The sequence below is a fragment of the Strix aluco genome, chromosome Z, assembly GCF_031877795.1.
Source record: "Strix aluco isolate bStrAlu1 chromosome Z, bStrAlu1.hap1, whole genome shotgun sequence".
In the NCBI taxonomy this organism is placed as follows: Eukaryota; Metazoa; Chordata; class Aves; order Strigiformes; family Strigidae; genus Strix; species Strix aluco.
The window spans coordinates 60,289,002-60,312,931 of NC_133971.1; the positions used below are offsets into that span (position 1 = coordinate 60,289,002).

The window sequence follows — 23,930 nt, forward strand, 5'->3', positions numbered from 1 at the left end:
CTTAAAACCTGCTCTAAAAGTAACAAGATTAACGGTTGCCTACAGCAGAGCAACAGCCATACTTAGGCTCATAGGTCTCAAATCAAATATGGGAGAAATGTGACTTCAACAAGCTGCTGGGAAATGCAAGAGACAGCATATTATAAAGGAAGCTGTTCCAAAGTAAGGTACAGAGAGAAACTGTAGCTGCACTGCTGTGACATGGAGGACTCCCACTAAGGGACAGTGGTAAAGAAAAAGAGCAGAAAATGTTATTATAACACCACATAGCTGTTTCTATCCTGCTCTCCTCAAATTCATTAAACTCCTTTTGGGGCTTGGATTTATAGGAAAGCTAGAAGGACTTTATTATTCTCTCATCTTTCCTCTGTCTGTGCCTATCTACACCTAGTACTGCTCTTCCTGTGCTGTATTACAACAGCAGACACCATAGCTGTACAGGAGCTAATAAGCACTGCCCTTACAACTACGGTGCTTAGGCAATCCTTACTGTTTCCATTACTGAGATACGATGTTCAGTTCAGTATATGTACACCAGGGGTCAGTCTTCCTCGTTTACACCACACGGAGTGAGAGGAAAGAGGGTCTTGCTCACCACTGCCTCCCAGTGCCTACCGTACCACCCTACCATCATCCCCACTTTCTGCAGGAAGAGATCCAAACTGCTATTATAACCACGTTGTCTCTTCTCCATGATTTACTTTTCAAGATCACCTAGAAGGGGATAGAGGAGCTGTTCCATACGTTAAAAAAGCTTTCTGCTGAACTGGCACATGCAAAATCGTGCTTTCGCCTCCCAGTAAGGACTTCATATTTTAGTCTACAAAAACATGGCATGCTGTTTCAGAGCAAATCATAAGCTGTACTTACTTCATTTTGTCATATTCCTGGGAGGTAGTGGTTACTCTGTCATCTCCCACATAAACTTCACAAAAAGGCCTGCAGCCATTACGCTGCTTACTGAAAAGAGGAACTGGAGTCATGATGATTGATCTGACAAGGATAGGCTTGCTGTGAGGAATAATGGGTTCTTCAGCCATCATGTCACACATGTATTCAATGTATCTGCCAAAACCAGAAGGTACTAGTTTAGCCAGAGAACCAAATTCTAAAAATGGGTGAACACAATGGGCTCACAAAATTCAGAACTACTTTCTCTACTCATGATACATCCATTTTTCCAAGTATTTTGCTGTTCGAACACATATATTATTGAAATAATTTATCTTCCTAAAAAGCATCCTGTAAAAATAGTAGCATATTCACAATTGCATAAATACTTGCTTCAACAGTACCCTACAGACTGCTACCATACCTTTTATGAGAAGGCCAAATGCCAGGAGGACAGCGTTTCATACTGAACATATACACTGCAGCTTCAGCAGTAGTGAAGAGACGACAGAAGCACAGAAAAGAACAAACTACAACAGCAGATGCTGCTCTTCCATCCTACAATAAAAATTGAAACTTTGTTATTAAACCTAGTGGAAAAAGCATTACATAAGTTACTGAAGAACATGCTATCTCCTCACTTAATGTAATGAAGTCCAAAGTCTAGTGTGATCATTAGATTTGAAGTTTGTACATGAATGAAGTGTTTTGATTTCCACACAATACTAAAGACATATTAACTTCTTGCTCGTGTGAATAATTGCTTTACCTTAAACATCAATTGAAAATTTCAGTGTTATTACCTTATCACTAATATCCATTTTTGAGTTTGTTTCCTGGCTGCTACCTGAAATCCCAGTTCAGTGCTATTTTTAGCTGAAAATCATGGACTTCTGCTACAAGAGAAGTCCTAAGATTCAGAAGAACTAAGCCATGCTAAACTCTTTAGTCTTCTGACTAAAACTGCCTGAGGTTAACAGCTTGCCACAAAACTAAGAGAAGGAAATTAAAACACTGAACATCTTTCTGTAGGGTCCACAGCTACACACATCCCAGATTCATCGCGACATTATAAAAGACTGAAGATTCAGAAGAAGTAATGGTCAACAGAACAGGACCTCTGAAGGTTTTTTGCTAGCAACACGGAACAGATTTTTTTTGTAGTCATTTGGCATACGAGTGTGGAAGTGGAGAAGAATTTGTTTTAACAGGAATTTCCTTCAAAACCAAGCTTCTATTCTAACCATTACTTAGATCAATGAAAAGGTCTGCCAAGCACCATAAGAGACAGATCTTTAAAGAGCAGTTCAGCAAATCAATATTATTAATGCTGATGTAACTAGCAAGTCCAACGATTTCCAGATTTTCCATGATTTTCACTAAACTAGTCTATGATTCTATGGGCTAGATCCTGCCTTTCAGTTAAATTTCGCACAGATGGAACAAAAACATGGTCCCTACCCTAAGATGCCTACATCTATGAATGCAAGGGAAGAATGAGACAACACTGATCAGCCTGACAAGCAGTTACCTATGTACACTTGCATTACAAAGCCACTTCCAAATTAAAGTACCACACCAAGGGGAGAATAATCATTGTACAATGAGGTCAGCAAGCAAGTCACAGCAAACGTTTTGCCACTGAAGTCAGAGGACAACTTCACAAGACTTTAAAGACCACTTTATAACCAGAAATATCTTACTCATTAGTAAACAAATGACAGATGACAGAACCTTGGACTTCAGAAAGAAGCTTGATAAGTTGCAGGATGGGAGCAAAACACTTCCATACATAGATGAGACAGTAATGTAAGCAAACTGTAAGCAACATTGTAAGAAAATGTTAAGTATGTACTAGACTTCCAAGACATAGTACTGTTACAAACCTCTCATTGATTAGCCTTCCAATTCCCTTCAGTACCACCTAGGATAATCTCTAGAACCCCAAAACTCAATTTAAAGAACAGAATAAGAATCCACAAATTTAAGACATAAAGGTTCCTAAATTAAAAGAAAAAAATTAAATGCATAACAGATTAGAAAGCTACCCTTCTGGATAACTTTTCAGTAGGTTATTATTTCCAGTGTAATTAGTACTTCTAACTTCAGCTACAACAGAAACACAAAATCTATAGAGGAAAATATTAGGAGGTTCCTAAAAGAAAGGAATAATATTAGCTACGTAGAAATCCTGCCAGAAAATCACTACCCCCTTAGTAGACGGGATCATGTACACTAGGAGTAATTCTTCCGCATATTAAAATAATGCCTCAATTACACAGAGCAAGTTGGGTGACACTACCCATAGAGACAAAAAAAATATACCAAACCCTTTAGTAATACGGTTTACGACCTTTCTTTCTCTTTTGAGAGATGGTTTATTCCTTAGCTAGAAATCAGTGAGCTAGAAAAGGCTATAGTAAATATCTCTAATGTGGTGGAAAAAATTAGAAATGCTACAACTGACACAATAGAAACATTACAGAAGGAAATTACCGAAATTTCTAAAGTCACCCTTCAAAATAGAATGACTCTAGACATAATGTTGGCTTCACATGGAGGAGTGCGTGCAATTATGAATTCTAGTTGTTGTACATGCATAGACAAAACAGGAAAATATAGATTTAAAAATAATAAAGTAACAATTAGGCATCTTGCAAGAAATACAAAAGGACAATACTTCCTTAGACTTTAAAAAAATATAGAACAAGCTTACTTCATAGTTACCAAACTTCAGATAATTAAAACAATTACTTATATTGATTATAAAAATAGCTGTAATAATTATAGTAACTTACTTGACAATTCAATGTTATAACTTCTATTCATGATATAGAAAATTCATTTAAATGGATAGAACTATAGGCACTATACCCTCAAAAGAAAAAGAGGGGAATGAAAGGGCTCAAATAAATTAATTTCTGACAATTATTAAGACTAAACTGTGATGTATGAGCTTTGCTTGCTTTTTGCTTCATTTGTTTCTCAAGGACTCCTGACTTCTCAACCGTTTCCTTAGGTCTCTGTTTAGGTAACATTAAAATGCTCATTAGGCTCCCTACGTAATCACTGATAGCAGACTCAAGGCCTTCAATGGATACTTGAGCAATTCCTAGAATGGGAAACTAAGATTTTGGGGGAGGGCAGTGGGGGACGGGACGGACTCAAACAAAGGGACACAGAGACCCTATTACAGGGAGGATGATTTTGCTGATTTAGGAAGGCACCTGGACTTTACTTCACAGCGCGTGGTCTGGAAAGAGGGTCAACAAGTGAACACTGTGAAGAAGACTACTTCCTTCCTCCCTCGACCACCAAAGACCCTTCACTATTTGCACTATGCATGCCTGGACTATGTAAATGTATTCCAGGAACTCATTACCATAAGACACCCCTTTCCAGGAAATCTAATGAATATAGTTTGTGTGTATATAAACTGATGTCCCTTGCTAATTCTTAGGAGCCCTTATGGTGGAGAATCCCCAGGGTAACTCCAGCACTGCTAATAAAGTTGAGTCAACTTCTTTGTTTCAGTAAGAATTTCATTTTTTCCTTGTACATTTTGACAAGGATGATGGATCCTGGCTACAAAAATAAACAATCCTCAGGCATAAACAATCATTAAGGCTGCAATAGAAAACAACGCCTGGGAAAAACTAGATTTTGAGCATAAGTTTTGTCCCAAAGCCTTAAAAAGCTAGAGGAGTTTTGTGTCTAAACTATTTTGAAAAGAAATAACCTCCATAAAATAAATTATACATCACACTTCCTAGTGTGCATATAATTATCTTAATTTAGTTCATTTAAATACAAGGTCAAACACAGCTATCTGAACACTTAAGCACACTTGGAGAGCTGCAGCATACCCAGTTGCAAGTCTCTTTGCCATTAAGTTCCACCAACATGATCTTGTACTCACACCTTCTTAAAGCTGTGCAAGTTTTCAAGGATGACCATCACTGCATGGCCCCAAATAATTACATAGAGCAAAGAGTTACTGCAGATATCCAGGAATTACTCCAGCCTCTGGCATGTGCTACAGTCTTCTGGTATTGACAGAACAGGATGGTAATTAAAAACAGATCCCAGTCATTGCCAGTCCAGAAAGACTTAGCTGTAGCTGAAGCAGGGAGCTGCCATTTAATTCTTGTTTTCAACTGCTGTTCTTAACTTGATCAAATTACAGTGTAAAAATTTAAGAATTCACTGCATTATTGCAAACCTCTATGGTAAAGATCAAAAGACCAGGAAGCCCTACCTGGTTCTGAATCCCAGCCACCTTAGAGGCAGTTTCAGATTTACAAGAAGCAACTCTCATGTTTTGTTATCCAAGAAAGTGTATTAGACCAAAACATTGTATGTCTACCAGACAAAGCATTCTTTTCAACCTAGATTTCCCAGCTTTTGAATCTACAAAAATTTCCAGCTAGATGAATCCAAGACACATATTGCAGCTACCATGTCTTGTAGTTCTGGTCTATGTTCTTCACATCAAATCTGGCACGCAGTCACATATATACAAGCTTCCCTCACACCTGAGGAAAAGGTACCTTTTAGTTAGGTACCTTAAAGGAAATACTGCAAGGGAGCTAATTCATCATATCTGCTACTTACCTATTTGACCAGCAATCATGTGATACTTAGCTACTGAAAGTACCACTTTATTACAGAATTAGATTCCTAACCTCATAGCAGCACTGAAAATCCCACCCGTTTTCAGGAGCTGGCACTAACTGATTTTTTCCATGCAAAACACTGTATAAGGAAGTACGCTTTGCAAGATTAACAAATCCTCTTTTTGAGTCTGATAGTGATATTCCATATAGACTACTATACCATATCAAAGGACTGGTTATGAGTGCTTTCCAGCAGCATCATAAGCATTTTAACAACTACCATGTTTCTCTCTTTACTGCACAGCAAAATAAGAATGTGAAAAATTTACATGCAATTCTCTTACACAAACATAACAGAGTCCTCATGTTTACAAATCTTGAGCATAGTAACTACTCTTTAAATTCATTTTTCACCCCATGATGTGAGGTGCCTTTTTGGGTTATATCAAGCTCAATGATACGTTAGAGAACAATGAAAGTTGCACAGCAATCTGCTGTCAGCAAAAGCAAGTTCCACCAAGTGTCTCAGTTTCTGAAATTCTGCAGATACTAATTACATTCTAAATGGACAGTAGTGGGAAACAGTGTACACCCACTGTGACTCAGAAAACATGAACAAAAAATAGAGCAAACACAAAGTAGATTCTTTCTTCCAAAGGTTACTTTGCCTTAATCCCTCCTATATACTGCCTTCCATGTTACATGCAATCAAGCAAGGGCTACGTTACCCTATTAATTTGCCTAAAGGCTAAAATTTATGCAAACAACTTTTCTAAAGACATAGCAGGATGGAATTGCCCCCAGGTCTCACAGTAAAGAAAGCCAGCAATATTCACAAACTGAGTGGATACTAGCATCCTTATTCATAATTTAAAGCGGGATTAAGCAAAGCACTTCAGACTTAAACCAATTTCTTACAAGGCAGTGCACAATGCAAACATTTTTCTGGTCTTGTTTCAGCCATAAATGCATGTTCTTGCATATGCTATAAAGATTCTGAAGATTTGGTGCTCGTCTTGCTGGCCAGCCACATTCAGAAACCTGCAATAAGAGAGACAGCAGAGGTAAGAAATGAGATTACATAGTCGCATACATTTGCATAGCATAAACTGTGTATGTAAGAGGCAATTTTACACTTTAATGCCACCTTTGGGTAGAAATTAAGCAGGATGCTCAAGAAAAGTAGTCTCAGAAAGTGTAAGCACCACCTTATGGGATGAAGTGCAATAAAACTCCAGTCCTGTGTACAGTCTGCTGCACTAGAAGCATCAACAACACAAATTACTATCTGAAATTTTCTTAGAGCAAGGCATAAAGTAAACAGCTTTCAACTTGATTTGTGCACTCATTCTTAAGCAAAAAACCCAGAAACATGTGGTTTGCTTTTACATTTGTCCTTTATTCAAAGACCCTCAACAGTTAACATACTTCTTCAATCAGTGCTACAAAACACTATCAAATAATCAGCTTCACTGCTGAGAGTCTGTATGCCTAAAATCCAGTCCAGTAAGAATGCAGTATATGAAACCTGATCCTTAGGCACTTGGAACACCTAAAGAGTAGATGTTCTGCCAGAACTAATGAAACAACTTACAACACAAGCTTTTCCTTTATCTTTTTAGCCAGGACCACAATTGCTTAATACAAAAGATCAAGTTTGCTATCAGCAACATGTTTTCATATCCAGGTAAGAGTTCAAGGATTACTCTGAGATAAATTATCTGAACTGACTATCACAAAAAATTCTCAATGAGATTGTTTTTGCACTAAGTTTAGAAAAAAAGGCTGAAAGAAACAGTCTGACATACAAAGTCTCCTACAATCTTCCACTGAATTCTAGTATTTTAATTAAAAAACAGGGCAGTTTCAGAAGGCATCACTTTGTGAGAGATTAAAACTGAACGTTCATTTGTTTTTAAATGTTATGCAAAGTTACCACTGAATAAAAGCTAAGGCAAGCAGTCCTTTACATTCCTGTTCACCACCAGATTCCATGTGGGCTTCAGTGCTTGTCAAATATTACAACAGCAGTAAAAGAATCATATTACAGCTACAAACCAGAAAACAGTCTACAAAAACAGGTGTATTCAAAAAAGCAAAATGAACTGACTTCTAATTTACCACTTTCTGCTCAAACACTAGTTTTGTTACAAGATGCATACCATACAACAAACTCCTTTTCCTTTGGCTATGTTTTAAGCTGAATATGTTCTGGTCATTAGCAGAACAATGGAAAGTGCGCAAACCTCCCTGAGCAATCTATTCCAAGTAGGACTCAAAACTAGCAGAGAAGACCTCAAAACTACCATTAACTTTAACCAAGGTTAAAGAAATTTGTAAGCGTTCCATACAGATAGCATACAGCAAGAAAGCAAGATTATTTCATAAATACCTACTAAACAAAGTGTCAGAATTAATTTCAGAAGCTGTTCTCCTCTGATCAAGTTTAAGGCTTGCCATAATAATCTTTTGCAGGCACCAAAGAAAAACTAAGCTTCCCTGGCTTCCTGCTTGGCTGCTCTCCCCTAGCACTGAATAATGAAGTTGTCAGTCAGTATTGCTCATTGTGTATCTGGATTTCAAAGAGAGACAAGGCAAATTTCCCCAATATATTTAAAGAGTTTATTTTCAAAGTAAAATAGTTGCCTTTTTTGTTTTTTAAACAGAAGACAATGTTTTGTATAAACTTCCTAAATACTTGCAGCCAATAAAGTGGGCAGGAACCTACAATGTTTTGACAAGTTATGATCTATTACTTCCCGGCAAAACAAAGATCATAAGATAAAATGAATGTAAGAAGTAAATGTAGACCAGAAGAGTTCCAGATCACTGGTAGATTTAGCTGTGTTCATATTACCATTCACAGTACCAATACATCAGGTGTTTACGCATCTTAGGTTTGCATAACCAAAAAACCATCCTCAGGGTAAACAATTTCCCAGTCACGGAATTTATCGTTCCGTAAACAGAGATTGTTGGCTTTGTAGGATGAGGAATAAATCAGTTCACTATGTCAGCCTCAGTGGACTTTCCAGCAATCTAGTGCTAAAAAGCATTGCTGAAGATTTTGCTTTGAAGTACCTGCTCCAAATAATCATGCAGGAGGCTTCATGCATGATTAGGCTTTCTTTGCCTTCCATGTTGAACAGCCTCTGACTGAACCAGATGCAAAAAAAGAAGTTGATTGCCTCCACCCAGAGGCAATAATCCTTTTTTCACCTGTAACAATACTTTGTCTTGTCTACAAGTTTACAAAGAAGCAAAAGGAAGTGACAAGCACTTACATTAAACATACCTCAGCCTGACAGTTTAAGTGAACTTGGATAACTGAAGTAATATTAAGGATGGCTCTGCAGGATAAGGCCCAAAAGGGCCCTCCTGTAATAATGCTTCTATACTCTCCTCTGGACTGGCAGTATTGTGGAAAAGGGGTATGATCACCACAGACTGTTTAGATGACATCTTATGTGGCCAGTGCTAGACAACTCACAACACAGTAACAGTCTCTGCTGTTGAGCCATTTACAGTACAGTTGAGGTGTATTTAGGAGCAGACACTGAAGTCCAGTATCTCAGCACCTAACAAGCTGTCCTCACTACCTCATTACTGAATCAGGCAAATGTTTTCATTTTAGTATCAGAGAAAGAGCCAGAAAAGCTAACAGAGGCTCAGCTAAGCTATACCAATATTTCAGGTAGTAGCAGCAAGCAGTCAGCTAGAGACATATGGCAGTCAACTGGTATATAGTGGGACAAGGAGAAAGTCCAGTAAACAGGTTGTGCAAATCAGTTGCCAAAGCATTACTACCTTTAACAAAGTAAAACCTCTGAATGTAGGAGAGATTGAAATTTTAGTAAGATTTTTAATTATGTTAAGCATTCTCCATTTAAATCTGAAAAACATAAGGTACCTGTACATGTTTTCAAAGATATCACTAGCTTAGGAAACAGAGACTTTAGTCAGTAAGATTAAAGATTAGTCCTTAATCAGTTAAGTTTGAACAAAAGACATAAGACAAGCAGAAGACAGGTTAATCTTTGACCTTACTTTTATACTTATTCTTTTGTCATCTTTTTGATTATGCAGCCTACTTTAACATATTTCACCATAAAAAGCTGAAGGTATAATCAAGACATGGTGTTGAAAGATGGAAATACACAAAAACTATACGCACCCTATTATGGAATCTTGATGGCCTGTATGTTCTTGGGGAGAGATTATACACGGCGTAGTGGCCAGGATGTTTAGAGTCCAGACATAACCGCACATCTTCTATGTTATTTTTAATGGCAGATTCTACCCCTTCAGCTGGAAAGGACATCACTGAAGACAGAACAACAAACACCAGGTAAAGTATTCCCTTTTTTCATATATTAAGAACAACCAGAAATTATTCTTAAGACAGACATAGCTATCATACCAGCAATTCTGGAAGTGATGTATGATATATCCAAGTCTCCTTTTGCATAACTGAAACAGAACACATCAGAATTAATACTGGGAAGTAGAACCATTCAAGTCATAAGTCTAAAACCCAGGTGTCTCAGGCATTTCTTTCATCTGAGGCTTGTTACCTCACACTTCAAGGTTTTCAGAACAGACCTTGTATTTGAAGTTACTCAATCAGTTGCAACAGTACCATCTCAGGGGATTTTGTACAGATACCTTCAATGCTTAACTCATTCCTCTAGTGCCTGCTCTTACTGATAATCATTCATTGCAGGTATCAGTTTGAAAGCCTAATGAGGATGCATTAACATCTTCAATGGAGGAGAACATAATGCTTAAAATAAATATCATTTGTTGAAACATTACATTTTAAATTATGTAACTCATGGCCCAGATGGCCATGCTGCTCAAATTCTGGATTCCCTATGAATAGAGGATACCTGAATCTCTTTCCTCATTTAAATCATTCCTCAAAAAATCTGCTTCCAAAACTCTCATAGTGAGCAAGAGATTAATTATTACTCATCTGTTCCTCATATAGTTGTTCACAGTTTTAAAGAACAGCCTTTCTGAAAAATAATCTCTCAGTGGTTGGAGTTTTTTTCATATTCAGGCCCATTCCCATCATCTCTACCTAATCACCCACATTATGCCAATAATTTACTACATGAAGACCACTTTTTTTTTTGTTTCTAGGGTACCTGCTATGTAGCAGGATGAAAAATCTCAAGAATATTGAAGAGTCCCAGTACAGGCCAACACCATTGTGTATAATCACATCAGTCTGCACTCCTGATAGGCAAAGTAAGAACAAATCTCATCTACAGAATTTGGTTTAAACATCCCTAACTTAAATAAGTCAGTAACATATTACCTCCAGAATATCAAAATGTCATCACAACACTATGATGCATGTTCAAGGAATGCAGAGGCACTATCGAAGCAATACTTTTATATTGCTATGTCATGGTTTAACCTCAGCTGGCAACTAAGCACCACACAGCCACTCACTCACTCCCCTCCTGGTGGGATGGGGAAGAGAATCAAAACGGTAAAAGTGAGAAAACTCAGAGGTTAAGATAAAGACAGTTTAATAGGTAAAGCAAAAGCCTTGTGAACAAGCAAAGTAAAACAAGGAATTCATTTACTACTTCCCATCAGCAGGCAGGTGTGCAGCCATCTCCAGGAAAGCAGGGCTCAATCACATGAAATGGTTACTTGGGAAAACAAATGCCATAACTCCAAATGTTCCCCCCTTCCTTGAGCATGACATTACTGGTATGAAATATCCCTTTGGTCAGTCGGGGTCAACTGTGTTCCCTACCAACTTCTTGTGCACCCCCAGCCTGCTTGCTGGTGGGGTGCTGTGAGAAGCAGGAAAGGCCTTGACTCTGTGTAAGCACTATGCAGCAGTAACTAAAACATCCCTGTATTATCAACACAGGTTCCAGCACAAATCCAAAACATAGCCTCTTACTAGCTGCTATGAAAAAAAATTAACTCTATCCCAGCCAAAACCAGCACACACTACAAAGTTTCAAGACACTGCCTGAAAGAGCTGACCTAGGATACTGCACTCAAATTTTGAAACATCAAGTGAGAACATTATGCTTAGATTCCTTAGTGCTTGCTGGTAAACATAAAGGAGGCTGGAGGGATTGATTAAAAGATTACTGAATTTGCAAGGATTGGGAGGAAGATTTTAGAAAAGGCAAGAACTGTTCTGAAAACAAGGACATTAAACACTATTTATGCGGAATGGCATAATCAGTGTCCTAACGATGATAATAACCTAAGGTCTCAAGAGAAGCTGAAATAACAGCAAGGAAGTTTGAAACTCTCACTAGACAAAACACTAAAAAATCTTGCATGAGGAGGTAGACAAAATGGCTAAGTAACCACTATTCCACATTTCTTTGCACCTTTGGAAGGACATAACTTCATCATGTAGCTCAGGTGGTAACACTGCTGCACCCATACTAATTGAGGCAGAAATTTAAATTCAGAACTAATCATGGTTTCTTACTAAAATTAGTAATAGACATAACCCTTTGCATGACCAAGAAGTGTCAAATGTTGTTTACACCCACCAGCTTCAAGCATGAAAACATGATCATTCTATCAACTTTTTTTCCATATCAAGAACCACTTAACAACTTAATCTGACAGCCTGAGAACAAAGAATCATTATCTCTTCAATGATGTAACACTGAGGTTAGGCAGCAACTGGAAACAGCAGCACAGAACCATTAAGAGCAAAAAAAGAGTCCTCACACCCATTCCTTTGGGAACACTTTCAGACATTGACTTCTTACTAGCAAGACCATTCAATTCAGATTTGTTTTTTACATTTCTCTAAATTAAAACACATTATTAGTAGTATGGATCTCACCATACACACATTGATGAAGAAGTGCAGCTTGGTATGTCAGCAACAGAGTACAACCAACTCAAGCCTGCTGTTTTGCAGGACAAAATCTGTATGCCTGTTACAATTGAAAAAGCATCAGAATATTTGTGCCGTCTTAATCAAAATGTAGCTGCTAAACTGCAAAATCAACAAGTGTAAAATACGTGACCTCATCCTTGAATTACTATTCCTTGGACTTTATTCTGAAGATTTCAAAGCTATTGCAATAGTAAGACTTGAACACAAGGTACTCTGTTTTTAGTGGAGTGTTTCAAGTCAGACTGGTAACTGAGATTTCTTTAAATGGCAGAAAGGTGAAAACATGCATATTCTTCACACCGGTAAGCATTCCTACACATTTCAAGATTAACCCTGTAACTAAAAATCAGGAATAAGGTCTTTCCTTCCATTTTGTTAACAGATGAAATTCCATTTACATAGCAATGTTGCTGGCTGGTAATAAGAGTAGAAGAACATGCAAACAAATTAAGAGACTTCATGGAGCATTTCTGGCTTGTGATCCATATGGAAAACTCAGTGTGCTTTTTAAGGTTGTAATTAAGCTAAACAGGAAAGTATGACACTAATATTTAGTCACTTTTCTGTTGATACCAGGATACTTCAAGGCTTTTTAGTGAGAAGTCTAGTGGGAAACATAGCAAATAAGATATGAATTCTCATTTTGCAGAAAGAATAGCTAAACAAAATAAAGTGTTTTAATTAGATGTTAAAAACCTTTCACTGTGTAAATGGTTGGCTTTATCAATCTTGCCAGAGAACAGCTGCACTTAAAGACTGTAACTTATACTAAACATAAGATCATTCCAGCAAATTAAGGTAAAAATAATTTAAAATTAACAAATTCACAAAATAATTAGCATACAGCACAAAATTCTACAACACCGCATAGTTACCTTGTTACTAACAGCTGAAGATAGGAACACATAAACAATGACAGACTAACCAGCACAGCTACAATGTAAGCACACAAACCATTATCTTCAGTTAAACAATGCTCTAACACTAAGCAATCTTCCTCCAGACATCTCTACACCTAGAAGAGTAGAAAAACGTCTACTAATTAGCTGAACACAATCATATTTGCAGTTTATTTTTTAAAAGCCAGGAAGAAATGCAGCACTGAAATTGACATCAATCTGTTCCCACTTGGTTTTGCTTCATAAAACTGAATTAATCATTCAGCTACTCAGTGCAACACAAAGATCCATGCAATAAAGCATTAATGCAGCATCAAACCAGGAACAAGACTACCTTAGAAGCAAAGAAAGCTAGCAATGAAAGGCAGCTAATTGTCTCCTAGATTACTAGATCATAATCTCTTCAGTGAAAGAAACTGTTCTGACAAAGCAAAACAAGACTGATCATAAATTTTGCATGCTGCTTTCAATACCAGTGAAGACTGGATACTTAAAACATTTAGATAAGGTTTTTGGCATTGAAACTGTAACCTTTGTGGATGCAAACCTCAATAAGCATAAAAGGTGGTCAAGGGCACGAGTAGCATCTCAAGCAAGAGATGGACAAGCTGAACAGAGGTACACTGAGGCTGCATAGCTGCAGACAGAGTTATCAGTCACACACAGGTACACCTGCTGGAACAAAGTTCCCTTCTACGTAGTTGTTGCTCTTGTCCTATCAGGTCCCTTCACATGTCAGCGCGTATCTGCTCTAAGTGTGTATACACTCTAGTACTTTCCTTTAGGTCAGTTTGTATCAATAGAGGGCTGAACCTCTGTTCTCTGTGTTCTGTCTCATGTAACTATGAACTGCTTCTGCCTGACCTGAACCTGTAACAGAGATTGTGACACCTGTGAGGTGGCCTGGGGGACAATCAAGATGGTCCTTGTTCACTCTCCTGCTCCTAGTAGCCTGTGACATGTGTTTTAGTTTTCAGAATTTATCACTTATTAGGATAAACAAGAGACCAAAATTTTAATTAAGAAAAAGGCAGCTACAGGAAAGAAAAAAATTAACTTTTTTGTAGCAACTACAGAACACTAACTCTTCCACTGTAGCTTGGATTCAGTGAAAAAGTCTGTCTGCAGATAAATTCAGGAAAGCAATGATAAGTAGGAAGGAGAGAGCCTACTTAATGAGATGACAAGATTCCAGCTCAAGGAGTGTTTAAGTGTGGTGAGGAAAGCGCATGACAAGAAAGAGACAGTTTAGTTTGTCCAGAATGTCTGCTTCTCATGTTGGTTGAAGAATTCTGGAAAGGCAGTTCAAGGATGCAATAGAAGAAGAGCTGTAGCTGTAGAATGTAGAAGAGCTGTAGAATAGTACCAGCTGTAGCCACAACACAAGTCTGTAAAGGCAGAGAATGACCATGACACACAGGTATGTCCCATAGTAGATGTAAACAGAGAATTAACACTTCAGCTTGCTTAAAGCATAAATAGTTTAAGAATGCACAAGCCTAATGGTGGGACTCTCAGCAGAACAGTGAATGTTAAATGCTAAAGAACCTGAAACTACCTTAGGTCCTGCATAATATTAAGTACATTGTGTGCTGCTCATGTTAATTCATGTTTTGCTATTTCAGTGAACTGTTAAATACAGTTAAGATTCAAAATAGACAGGAGACTTATCAAGGAATGAAAATTACAGAACTGAGGGACGCTAAATATTGGCAAATTACAAGTAGAGTTTCTCTTTCAGTATCGACTAAATATTATCTGGAAAATAAGTACTGAAGTAACTGGTTCTCACTAGCATAATTATGTACCTGGTGCATTCCCTCCTTCTGACTCCCCGATTCAATGACCAAATTCACTTAGGTAACACAAGAAAACAAAAAGGCAGTTGTATGAAGACAGAGGGTCCTCCACAAACCAAGATTTGTTTATGTTAGTGCACAGCTTAAAAATCTGACAGTCTCACAGGCTCTTTCAACAGAGAGAATGTGAAGATGTCACCTAAATATAAACCCTGATTCAATCAGCCTAGCCCAAAACATCTGTGAGGGACTGATCTCCTCATGATGAATCCTGTGACTTAACATACACTGTCTGACAATTCCCTGTCAATCCATCACAGTCCATGGAAGTGCTGTATCCCCCATTAGCTGGAAAAGGCCTGTGGCTCGTTGATCTAATTTGAATATTACAATACTCCCATCCATTAAGAGCTACAAACCAAAACCAGGTCAAACAATTACATTCACAAGCTACTCAATTCCAGTAAATGCCCACATGTGACTTTCCATAATTAATACAAATAAGATTACAAATAAATTATTTGTATTATAATATAAATAATTTATATTATAAATGATTTATATTTATAATATAAATAATTATTACAAATAAAAGTAATGAGCTTTTCTTTGACTAATATTTAATAAGTTCCACAAGACACGCACTAAAATGTCTCCAACAGCACCCGCATTCCTGATACAGGGTCAAACACTACTACAAAGTAAACAGTCATGCCAGATAATGTTTGACTGACTTTAGAGGATTCCAACAGTTCCTTAGGTTTTAAGGCATATTTGAATTTAAATCATCTTGCCATGGGGCTCTGTGCAGTACTTGAGAGCCTCAAGTTCCATCTCAATCATAGCTTCTCATTTTTGTCAAAAAGGGATTCTAACTAAAGTGACAAGTATATAGTTCAGCCACAGAACACTAACTAGCAATTCAGAAGTAGCACAGTAACTCTAAGAATAAGACAGATTCAAGACTTATTTTGGGCAACAAACAAACAGTTGTGGAGAAAAGCATGTGAACTGAACAGCATCTTTCCAGACAGCAAGTACTCCCTGTCCTATACTTCAGAAGCTGCCAGATGCGCTCTGCAGATACAGTTGGATGTACAATTACTGTTTTGCTCCTTGCATGCTACACTTATTATGGAACCACAGGAAATCACACAAAGCAAAAACGCCGCACACACCTGTTAGGTTAGAGAAATAAAAATAAGATGCAGGCACAGCATAAGACATTCCATATTCAAATGACAATTTTGGACAGTCCTAATCCATCACTACAAAAGGATAAACTAGCACAAGATGAAATTCAAAAAAAATAATTAAATGTCCAGTGGTCTTTAAGGAAGAAAATGCTTGCAACAGCAGGAAGAAGAAACTTCAAACATAACTGACTGATGAAGGCACAACAATCCAGAAAGTCATGTAAAGAGAAGAGCACAAGAGAGTGAAGTGCAGGGCTAACTTCAGAAGCATGTATTGTACAATCAAAATACATTACCAGACTAAGATGTAATACAGGAACAGAGGTATGGAAAAGCAGGCCTTATACCTTTATCAAAGGTAGAGAAAAATGTGTTATCTGTCATGAAGAAATGTAATTTCTTCACTGCAAGACTTAAATCTAAGCAAAACTGTCACAATTTAAGACAAGGGAGTTAAGTACCTTCAAATTTATAAATAGTAGCTGTCGCGGTTTAGGCCCAGATGGCAACTAAGCATCATGCACCATTTGCTCACTCCTCCCCCCACTGTGGGATGGGGACAAGGATCAAAATAAAAAGGTAAAAAAACTCATGAGTTGAGGATAAGAACAGTTTAATAGGACAACACACAAGGAGAGAAGAAATAATAATATAATAATAATAGAGTAATATATGAAGCAAGTGATGCACAAAGCAACTGCTCAGCACCCAGCTCATTCCAGAGCCACAATCCATCCTACACACACCCAGTATATATACTGATCACGAACTCATATGGTATTGCATATCCCCTGGCTAGTTCAGGTCAGCTATCCTGGCTGTGTCACTTCCCAGCTTGTGAAAATTAACTCTATCCTAGACAAACCCAGGACAGTAGAACTGTCAAAGGCAAGGAATCTGCAGAATATTCCCACGTTTTACCACACAGTCAATTTTCTTTAGCAAGGTACCACAAAAGGAATAGAAGTAGGACTGAAGAAGGGAGAGGAAGATCAGTTGCACAGAAGGTGGTAGCAGGTAGGAGAAGATAAGAACAGAGGCCTGCAAGACAGCACATGCCCAAGAAATAAAATGGAGAGCAGTTGCTTAAAAGTTGTAGCTCATCGTGTTACTTCACACATGGAATTCCTACACTTCTGCTAAGCTGCTAACAAGTCAACGCTTTTCATCATGCAACAGCTTGTTCCCCTCGTACTTCCCCTGTCTTCTCTTGAGTCAGTGAGGTTTCCCCAGGGCAAAAAGTTTGATGCAACTGTGTCAACTGCTTCTGTAGAAAGCCTAGGATCAAACCAAAGATGCATAGCTTTTGCAACCTTTAAAAAAAATAGAGGACCTGGCCTTTCTAAGCCACACAGGAAGTTTAACAAAGCGTAAGAGCAAACAGCTAAAAATGCACTTGAAGTGGCTACAGAGGTATAAGATCTATAGCTCAAACTTCTGATCATTACAAACATTTTAGAGCAGTACTACACACAAATTACACTCAGTGACAGAAAAACATATTGCAAGCAATACATTTCACAAGCCACAGTCCAGTATCCCAATTAAAGGGCCACAACCTCTACAATGAGGGACAAGGTTCAGTACTCATTAGGAAGCTCTAGTTCAGTCATGGTATTCAGTAGTGACTTACCTGCTCTTCCTAGAGTAAGAAAAAAACTTTTACACTGCCTAAAATTTTGTTATGAGTTAAAAATGTATGAATCATACAGACTGATTAATATTGATCATATACAGGTACTAGAAACATTCTGAATGGGACTGAAAATATGGTTAGAAAAAATAATCACACACTAGGTATTTGAGAACACATATATCAAAACAGGACAGGGTTCTTCCATGTAACATAGGGCAAAGGGTGTAAGATTCCACCTGCAGTTTTTCTTCTCACCTCCAGTCCCTTTTTTGTACCTTTCACAACTCCATGTTTTTTTCTTCCTCCCAATCATGGAGGCCCTAATTCAATTAATTCATTCTGAACCATGACAGTCTTATTCCGTATCCTTCTGCCCTGCTCCAGCCCCCACCTGCTCATCTCTCCCAAGCTTTCGGTATCTAAAATACAGCAGGGAAAGTAGTACTTACAGACAGGCTTTCACCCCCAACACTCATTTCTAGTATATGATTGCTAAAGTACCTTTTATCTCAGTATCATTCACAAAAATCTCAGGGCTAGTTACCAGCTATCAGAGCTCATACTTGGAAAAGTATGCTGAATTTGATGATTTCTGGAGTAAGTTCCTAACCCTTCATTTAGAACTCTTACCAGCACAATTTTAATTTTTTTTTCTACTCACTTGGCCACAGACTGGATAACTTTAGAAGATGTATCCTTAATATTAGTGAAAAATCGCTCTGTTCCACCCCTCAGAATATCAAAGAACCCTCCATAAGTCTGGTCACATTCCGCAATGGTCAGGCCTAGAGTAGTCGAATAAAAATAATTGTACTTTAAGTCATATTCTGGAATGGGCTCCATACTAAAGCAAGTTGCCTACAAAGCTACAGGCTACACCTCACTGTAAGGCTTACAGTTTTGAAGTTCCCCTTAACTATGATCTATGCGAAAAGTAGTACTTCCTGAAGTCAGAAGGTACTAGCAAACTACTTAACACATAGTTTAATTGACTCTGCATTTAAGAGAAAACAAGGTAAACAATTTCTGAAAGCATTTATTTTGCATTACCAGTGCAACAAAATGCTGTCTTTTTTTAGTATCAGTCTCTTAAAGTGCAGCTTATCATTAGCAAATCTACTTAGTCATGCCCAGACACATTCTAATGCAGGGATTCAAAAGCATCTAGCATAACTAAGTTATTTTTTAAGCACAACATCCCAGGTGATAACACAGCATCCCAGCACAACATCCCTATTACTATGATTGTATACAAGCAGTACTCATTCTTTTACAAAACAAATAGCCAGACAGTCATTTGTTTATAATCCCATTAGGAAGTTGGATTCTTCCACAGAAATTGATATCCAGGTAGCATTACTACAGTAAATATTAACCCATTTTAAAAGTTTCCCTGGAACATTCATATCCTTTGCCTTATTGGCAATTCAGCATAAGAAATATCAAACAAGAAATGTCAAGCTGGAAGAAAAATTGAATACAGTATGAAATATTCCCTTGATATGTTCTACATTAATTGAAATGGTCCATATTCACATATGATAATATTCATATATGATAAAATGGGTGCAGAAATTGCCTTTTAAAACAAAATTAGATTCAAATAAGCCTATCAAGCTTCAATTTTCTTTACTATATTAAGTGCAAGAATTTTCAACTGAATGAACTCTGGAATATCTATTTTTACAGAATGGGTATGTCAGCTTTTTACTGTGTCATTCTGAAGTGCTTTGTTTGACTCAATTTAGCACTGTTAGTCCAACTATTGTCTTTCCTCAGATGGAACCACAACTACTCCTCCTCACCATTGATGTCCTATGGTGCAACCATCTTCTGAAGTCGTCCCTGCACAATGCTCCCATAATTATCTCAGCTCCAGGCAGTACCAGCTATGGCTATTTATGAAAGTACTGACTGGACAGCCAATAAACTGAGTTTAGGCTGCTATTTCTTCCCTTTGAGGCTGTCACACATGAATCTTTTGGAAGTGACAAAACTAAATAGCTTTAGACTATGATCAGTCTGTTACATGTCTTTCAAATTATCATGGGGGCTCAAAACTCTTTTTTTAAGATCCCAGATGCTCACGGAAGTATTTCTCCTCATACAGTCTTTTCACAGACTGAAATAAATACATGTCAGGTCAGTGACTCCTTAGCATTAAAAAACTATTGTAATCCATAGTCAAAATCCCTCCAATTGCTTCTGCATTTCTTTACTGGACTACCTCAGCCATTAGACACCAAGCCTGTTTTAGCATAAACTTATACCAAATGCCACAGAATGGCTGCTATCTTTTTAAATTGTAACATATCCGATGTTAAGCAGTTCTTCCTGGAAGATGACAACTGTCACTTTCTTACACTAAGCACCCTATATTGTGCACAAACTTAGGATATGTACTGATTTTAGTAACTTCTGCCACAAAGTAACAAGGTTTCAGTTTAAATACAGCACTTCTGAGAAGATTAACAGTTCAATTTTACAATCCTCAAATTCTCCTCTTTACACAAGACACTTTCAAATATACTTGCCTCACTGAATCAGAAAGTTCTGGGTTTGAAACAAGCCATTTTTATTCATTTGTCATAACTTGAAGACTACTTTCTCCACAACTCTTGTATTTAAGAACATTATTGCTTATTGTATCCACCACTTTCGTCAAGTTTCAGTTCACTTATTTCACTCTCCTGCATCTACTGGTCAATAACGCATTTTAGTTTCAATTATTTTACATAGGGAAACCAATTTTATCTTGCCCAGCAAAGAACCTGAGAAATTCACGTTTGCATGTATCAACATACAATCAAACCCTGTGAAAAATAAAACAAGGTCAGAAAAGTGATTATAGATGCAAAAAAGCTAGTCCTTGGGCAAAATGTCTAAAAGCCCCAAATTTTTTTTTTTCTTCACATAGACGATATGCAATTGGTTTTACCCTAAGATGATGTCTCCTGCACTTACCTGCATTGTACATATTGTTGAGCTGTCCTGCAGGCTTGGAGCTCTGTGAAACAGAGGTCACAGATGTCCGAGGCTGAGCATTGTTTCCATAGCCTCCATTTTGTTCCAGGAGCTGAGAAGATTAATACCCACTATGAGTATTTTCTTGCCAATTTAGCCAACTACTTATGCTTTGTAAATTACTTTTACTTGGTGAGAACAAACAAGCTGAACCTCAGGAAAAAGCCAGGAAGTTAAGATACATTAATTGATTCACTTGCAGTATTGTGCAAATTAAGCATCGAACAGAAGATACCTAAGCGGGTTTCAAGTTAGTGTAGGCAGAGCCTTCATATACTAATTTTTCTATGCAAGTTAATTATGATTAAATGTAGTATGCCAAACAGACCACTTGCATACTAAAGAATGACCCAAGATCGTGAGAAGTTTTTCAACGAGTAGTTAGAACTACAACTAGTTTCTTTTAATGTCACACAATCTCTGTGCTTTAAAAAGCACATTTTTCAAAGATCCTTCAAGTGATGCAGATCAACTCAATTGAATTTCAAAACAAGTCAGTGTGAAACTTTCAAAAGACTAAGAAACAGGGTACCTGCTCTGACACCTTGCAATATTAAACTCACACTCACTAGATAAGAGACAAGAGAAAGGAGACCTAATCAATAATACTCCTTATGAGACATCTTTACCTCTGTGATGGGAGATTTAGGATTCACATTCCTAGCTGCTGCAACCTCCTGCAGTTGATTCACAAGTTCAGTGATTGACAATCTCTCCTCTGGGTTCACCTTCAAAGTGGAGCCTAAAAAAAGAAGATTCAGACCATGTAACAAAAACCTTCAGAGCTTTTCTCCAAGCAGATATTAGTAATTTCTTCAGTGCACTGCAGTGCAATAAGCATCAAATACATGAACAGAGTGGAGCAAGAGCTAATTCCATATCCAAGTATCATTGTCATAACAGGTATTTATGAAAAAATACCATTTAGGGTTAAAAATATTTCAAAGAATATACTTTAGAATCAGTTAATGAATAACCTCAGAAGTAACTTTATATCTAATAGTGTTGGAGTTGGAGACATATTTCTGGCACTGTAACTGAAGTTTCCAGTAATCTAAAGAAATAGAATTTTTAAAGCGAATTCAAAGAAACCAAATCAAGACACTAGTATGGACATCATGGATAATATTATGGACTAATTCAGATCCTAAGCAAGACTGGCAAAACTACTGAAGCACCCAAAATTTTCATTTAAGTTTCCAAATTTTTTGATAATAGATTAAAATTTTTAATAAAACTCAGTTGTTGCAGTTGAACTTTTTCACCATTACATGTCAATAACATTTAACTATCAGTAACACAACACTGTCAATAATAAGATGCATCCATAAAGACACTGAATTAAATAACATTGCAAACTTACGAATGAGATCATAAAACACAGAATAGCGGGTGTCATTTTGTGGGATGACATATTTCCCATTGACTATGCGAAGTTTAGCTCCATCTTCAAATGGATGTTGCCTAAAGCACAGCAAGTACAGGATACAGCCCAGAGCCTATACAGAGATAAAGGCAGAAATATTTCATAGAATCATTTAGGCTGGAGAAGACCCATAAGATCATCAAGTCCCACCATTAACCTAGCACTACCAAGTCCACCACTAAACCATGTACCTAAGCACCATGTCTACACACACTTTTTAAATACCTCCAGAGATGGCAACCCACACACTTCCCTGGGCAGCCTGTTCCGATACTTGATAATGCTTTCAGTGAAGAAATTCTTTTAAATATCAAATCTAAACGTGCCCTGGCACAACTTGCGGCCATTTCCTCTCATCCTATCCCTTGTTACTTGAGAAAAGAGACCAACACCCACCTTGCTACTACCTCCTTTCAGGTAGTGGTAGAGAGCAATAAGGTCTTCCCTTGGCCTCCAGGCTAAACAACCCCAGTTCCCTCAGCCACTCCTCATCGGACTTGTGCTCTAGACCCTACACCAGCTTTGTTGCTCTTCTCTGGACTTCCTCCAGCACCTTAACATCTTTCTTGTTGTGAAGGGCCCAAAACTCACAGTATTCGAGGTGCAGCCTCACCAGTGCCAAGTACAGGGGTAAGATCACTTCCCTGTCCCTGCTGGCCACGCTATTTCTGATACAAGCCAGGATGCTATTGGCCTTCTTGGCCACCTGGGAGCACTGGTCCTTTTCTACCCACCAGCTTTCCAGCCACTCTTCTCCCAGCCTGTAACAGTGCATGGGGCAAGTGCAGGGCCCGGCACTGACCCTTGTTAAATCTCATACAATTGGCCTCAGCCCATCAGTTCAGCCTGTCCAGATGCCTCTGTAGAGCCTTTCTACCCTTGAGCAGATCAACACTCCCACCCAGTTGGTGTCACCTGCAAACTGACTGAGGGTGCACTCGATCCCCTCATCTAGATCATCAATAAAGATGTTAAACAGGAGTGGCCCCAAAACCGAGCCCTGGGGGACACTTGTGACCAGCCACCAGCTGGTTACAAGGGGATCAGCACTTGTGATCAGTCACCACCACAACTCTTTGGAACCAGCCATCCAGCCATGTTTTTACCCAGCAACCAATACAGAGATGTAATGGTGGTATCACACCAGGTAGAACATTGGCAGTGGCAGTTGGTGACACTGCCAGCCCGGGCTGGCAGATGAACCAGGTAAGCAAGGGCTGGGAGCAGAGGGTACAGAGGCAGGAGCTACCCATGGTGACAGACTGTGACTGCTTTGTACTGCAGCTGGACATCCAGACAGGGAAACAACCAGACCACACTATACTCCCACCCTCTTCCTCTCTGCAACTCAACCGGAGAGTTGCCAACAGTCTACAGGACAGATAACACCAACCCCTGTCCCATAGTGGTCTCACAGGGAGCTGAAAACTCCCCAAAGCCCTGGGCAAAGGGAGCTCTGTGCCCTTTTTCACTGGGTACCCTGGGACTGAGACCCTGGCACTAGCAATCACATCTAGTGATGTAGTGGCCGTGTTGGTAGGCAGC

At 38.2% G+C, this 23,930-nt stretch overlaps 1 protein-coding gene across 8 annotated transcripts in view; it reads right to left on the reverse strand.

The window, feature by feature from the left end:
• Positions 1–23,930, reverse strand: part of GAK (cyclin G associated kinase) — a 77,698-nt gene that overhangs the window by 33,191 nt on the left and 20,577 nt on the right. For all 8 annotated transcript variants that reach the window (XM_074813762.1, XM_074813761.1, XM_074813763.1 and 5 more), the window contains 9 exons: positions 22,323–22,458; positions 21,589–21,701; positions 20,900–21,011; positions 18,597–18,720; positions 9,928–9,977; positions 9,682–9,830; positions 6,426–6,548; positions 1,316–1,449; positions 871–1,065 (listed from right to left, as the gene is read on the reverse strand). In XM_074813762.1, the coding sequence (XP_074669863.1) occupies positions 871–1,065; positions 1,316–1,449; positions 6,426–6,548; positions 9,682–9,830; positions 9,928–9,977; positions 18,597–18,720; positions 20,900–21,011; positions 21,589–21,701; positions 22,323–22,458 (1,136 nt within the window). The remainder of the gene's footprint in view (positions 1–870; positions 1,066–1,315; positions 1,450–6,425; positions 6,549–9,681; positions 9,831–9,927; positions 9,978–18,596; positions 18,721–20,899; positions 21,012–21,588; positions 21,702–22,322; positions 22,459–23,930) is intronic.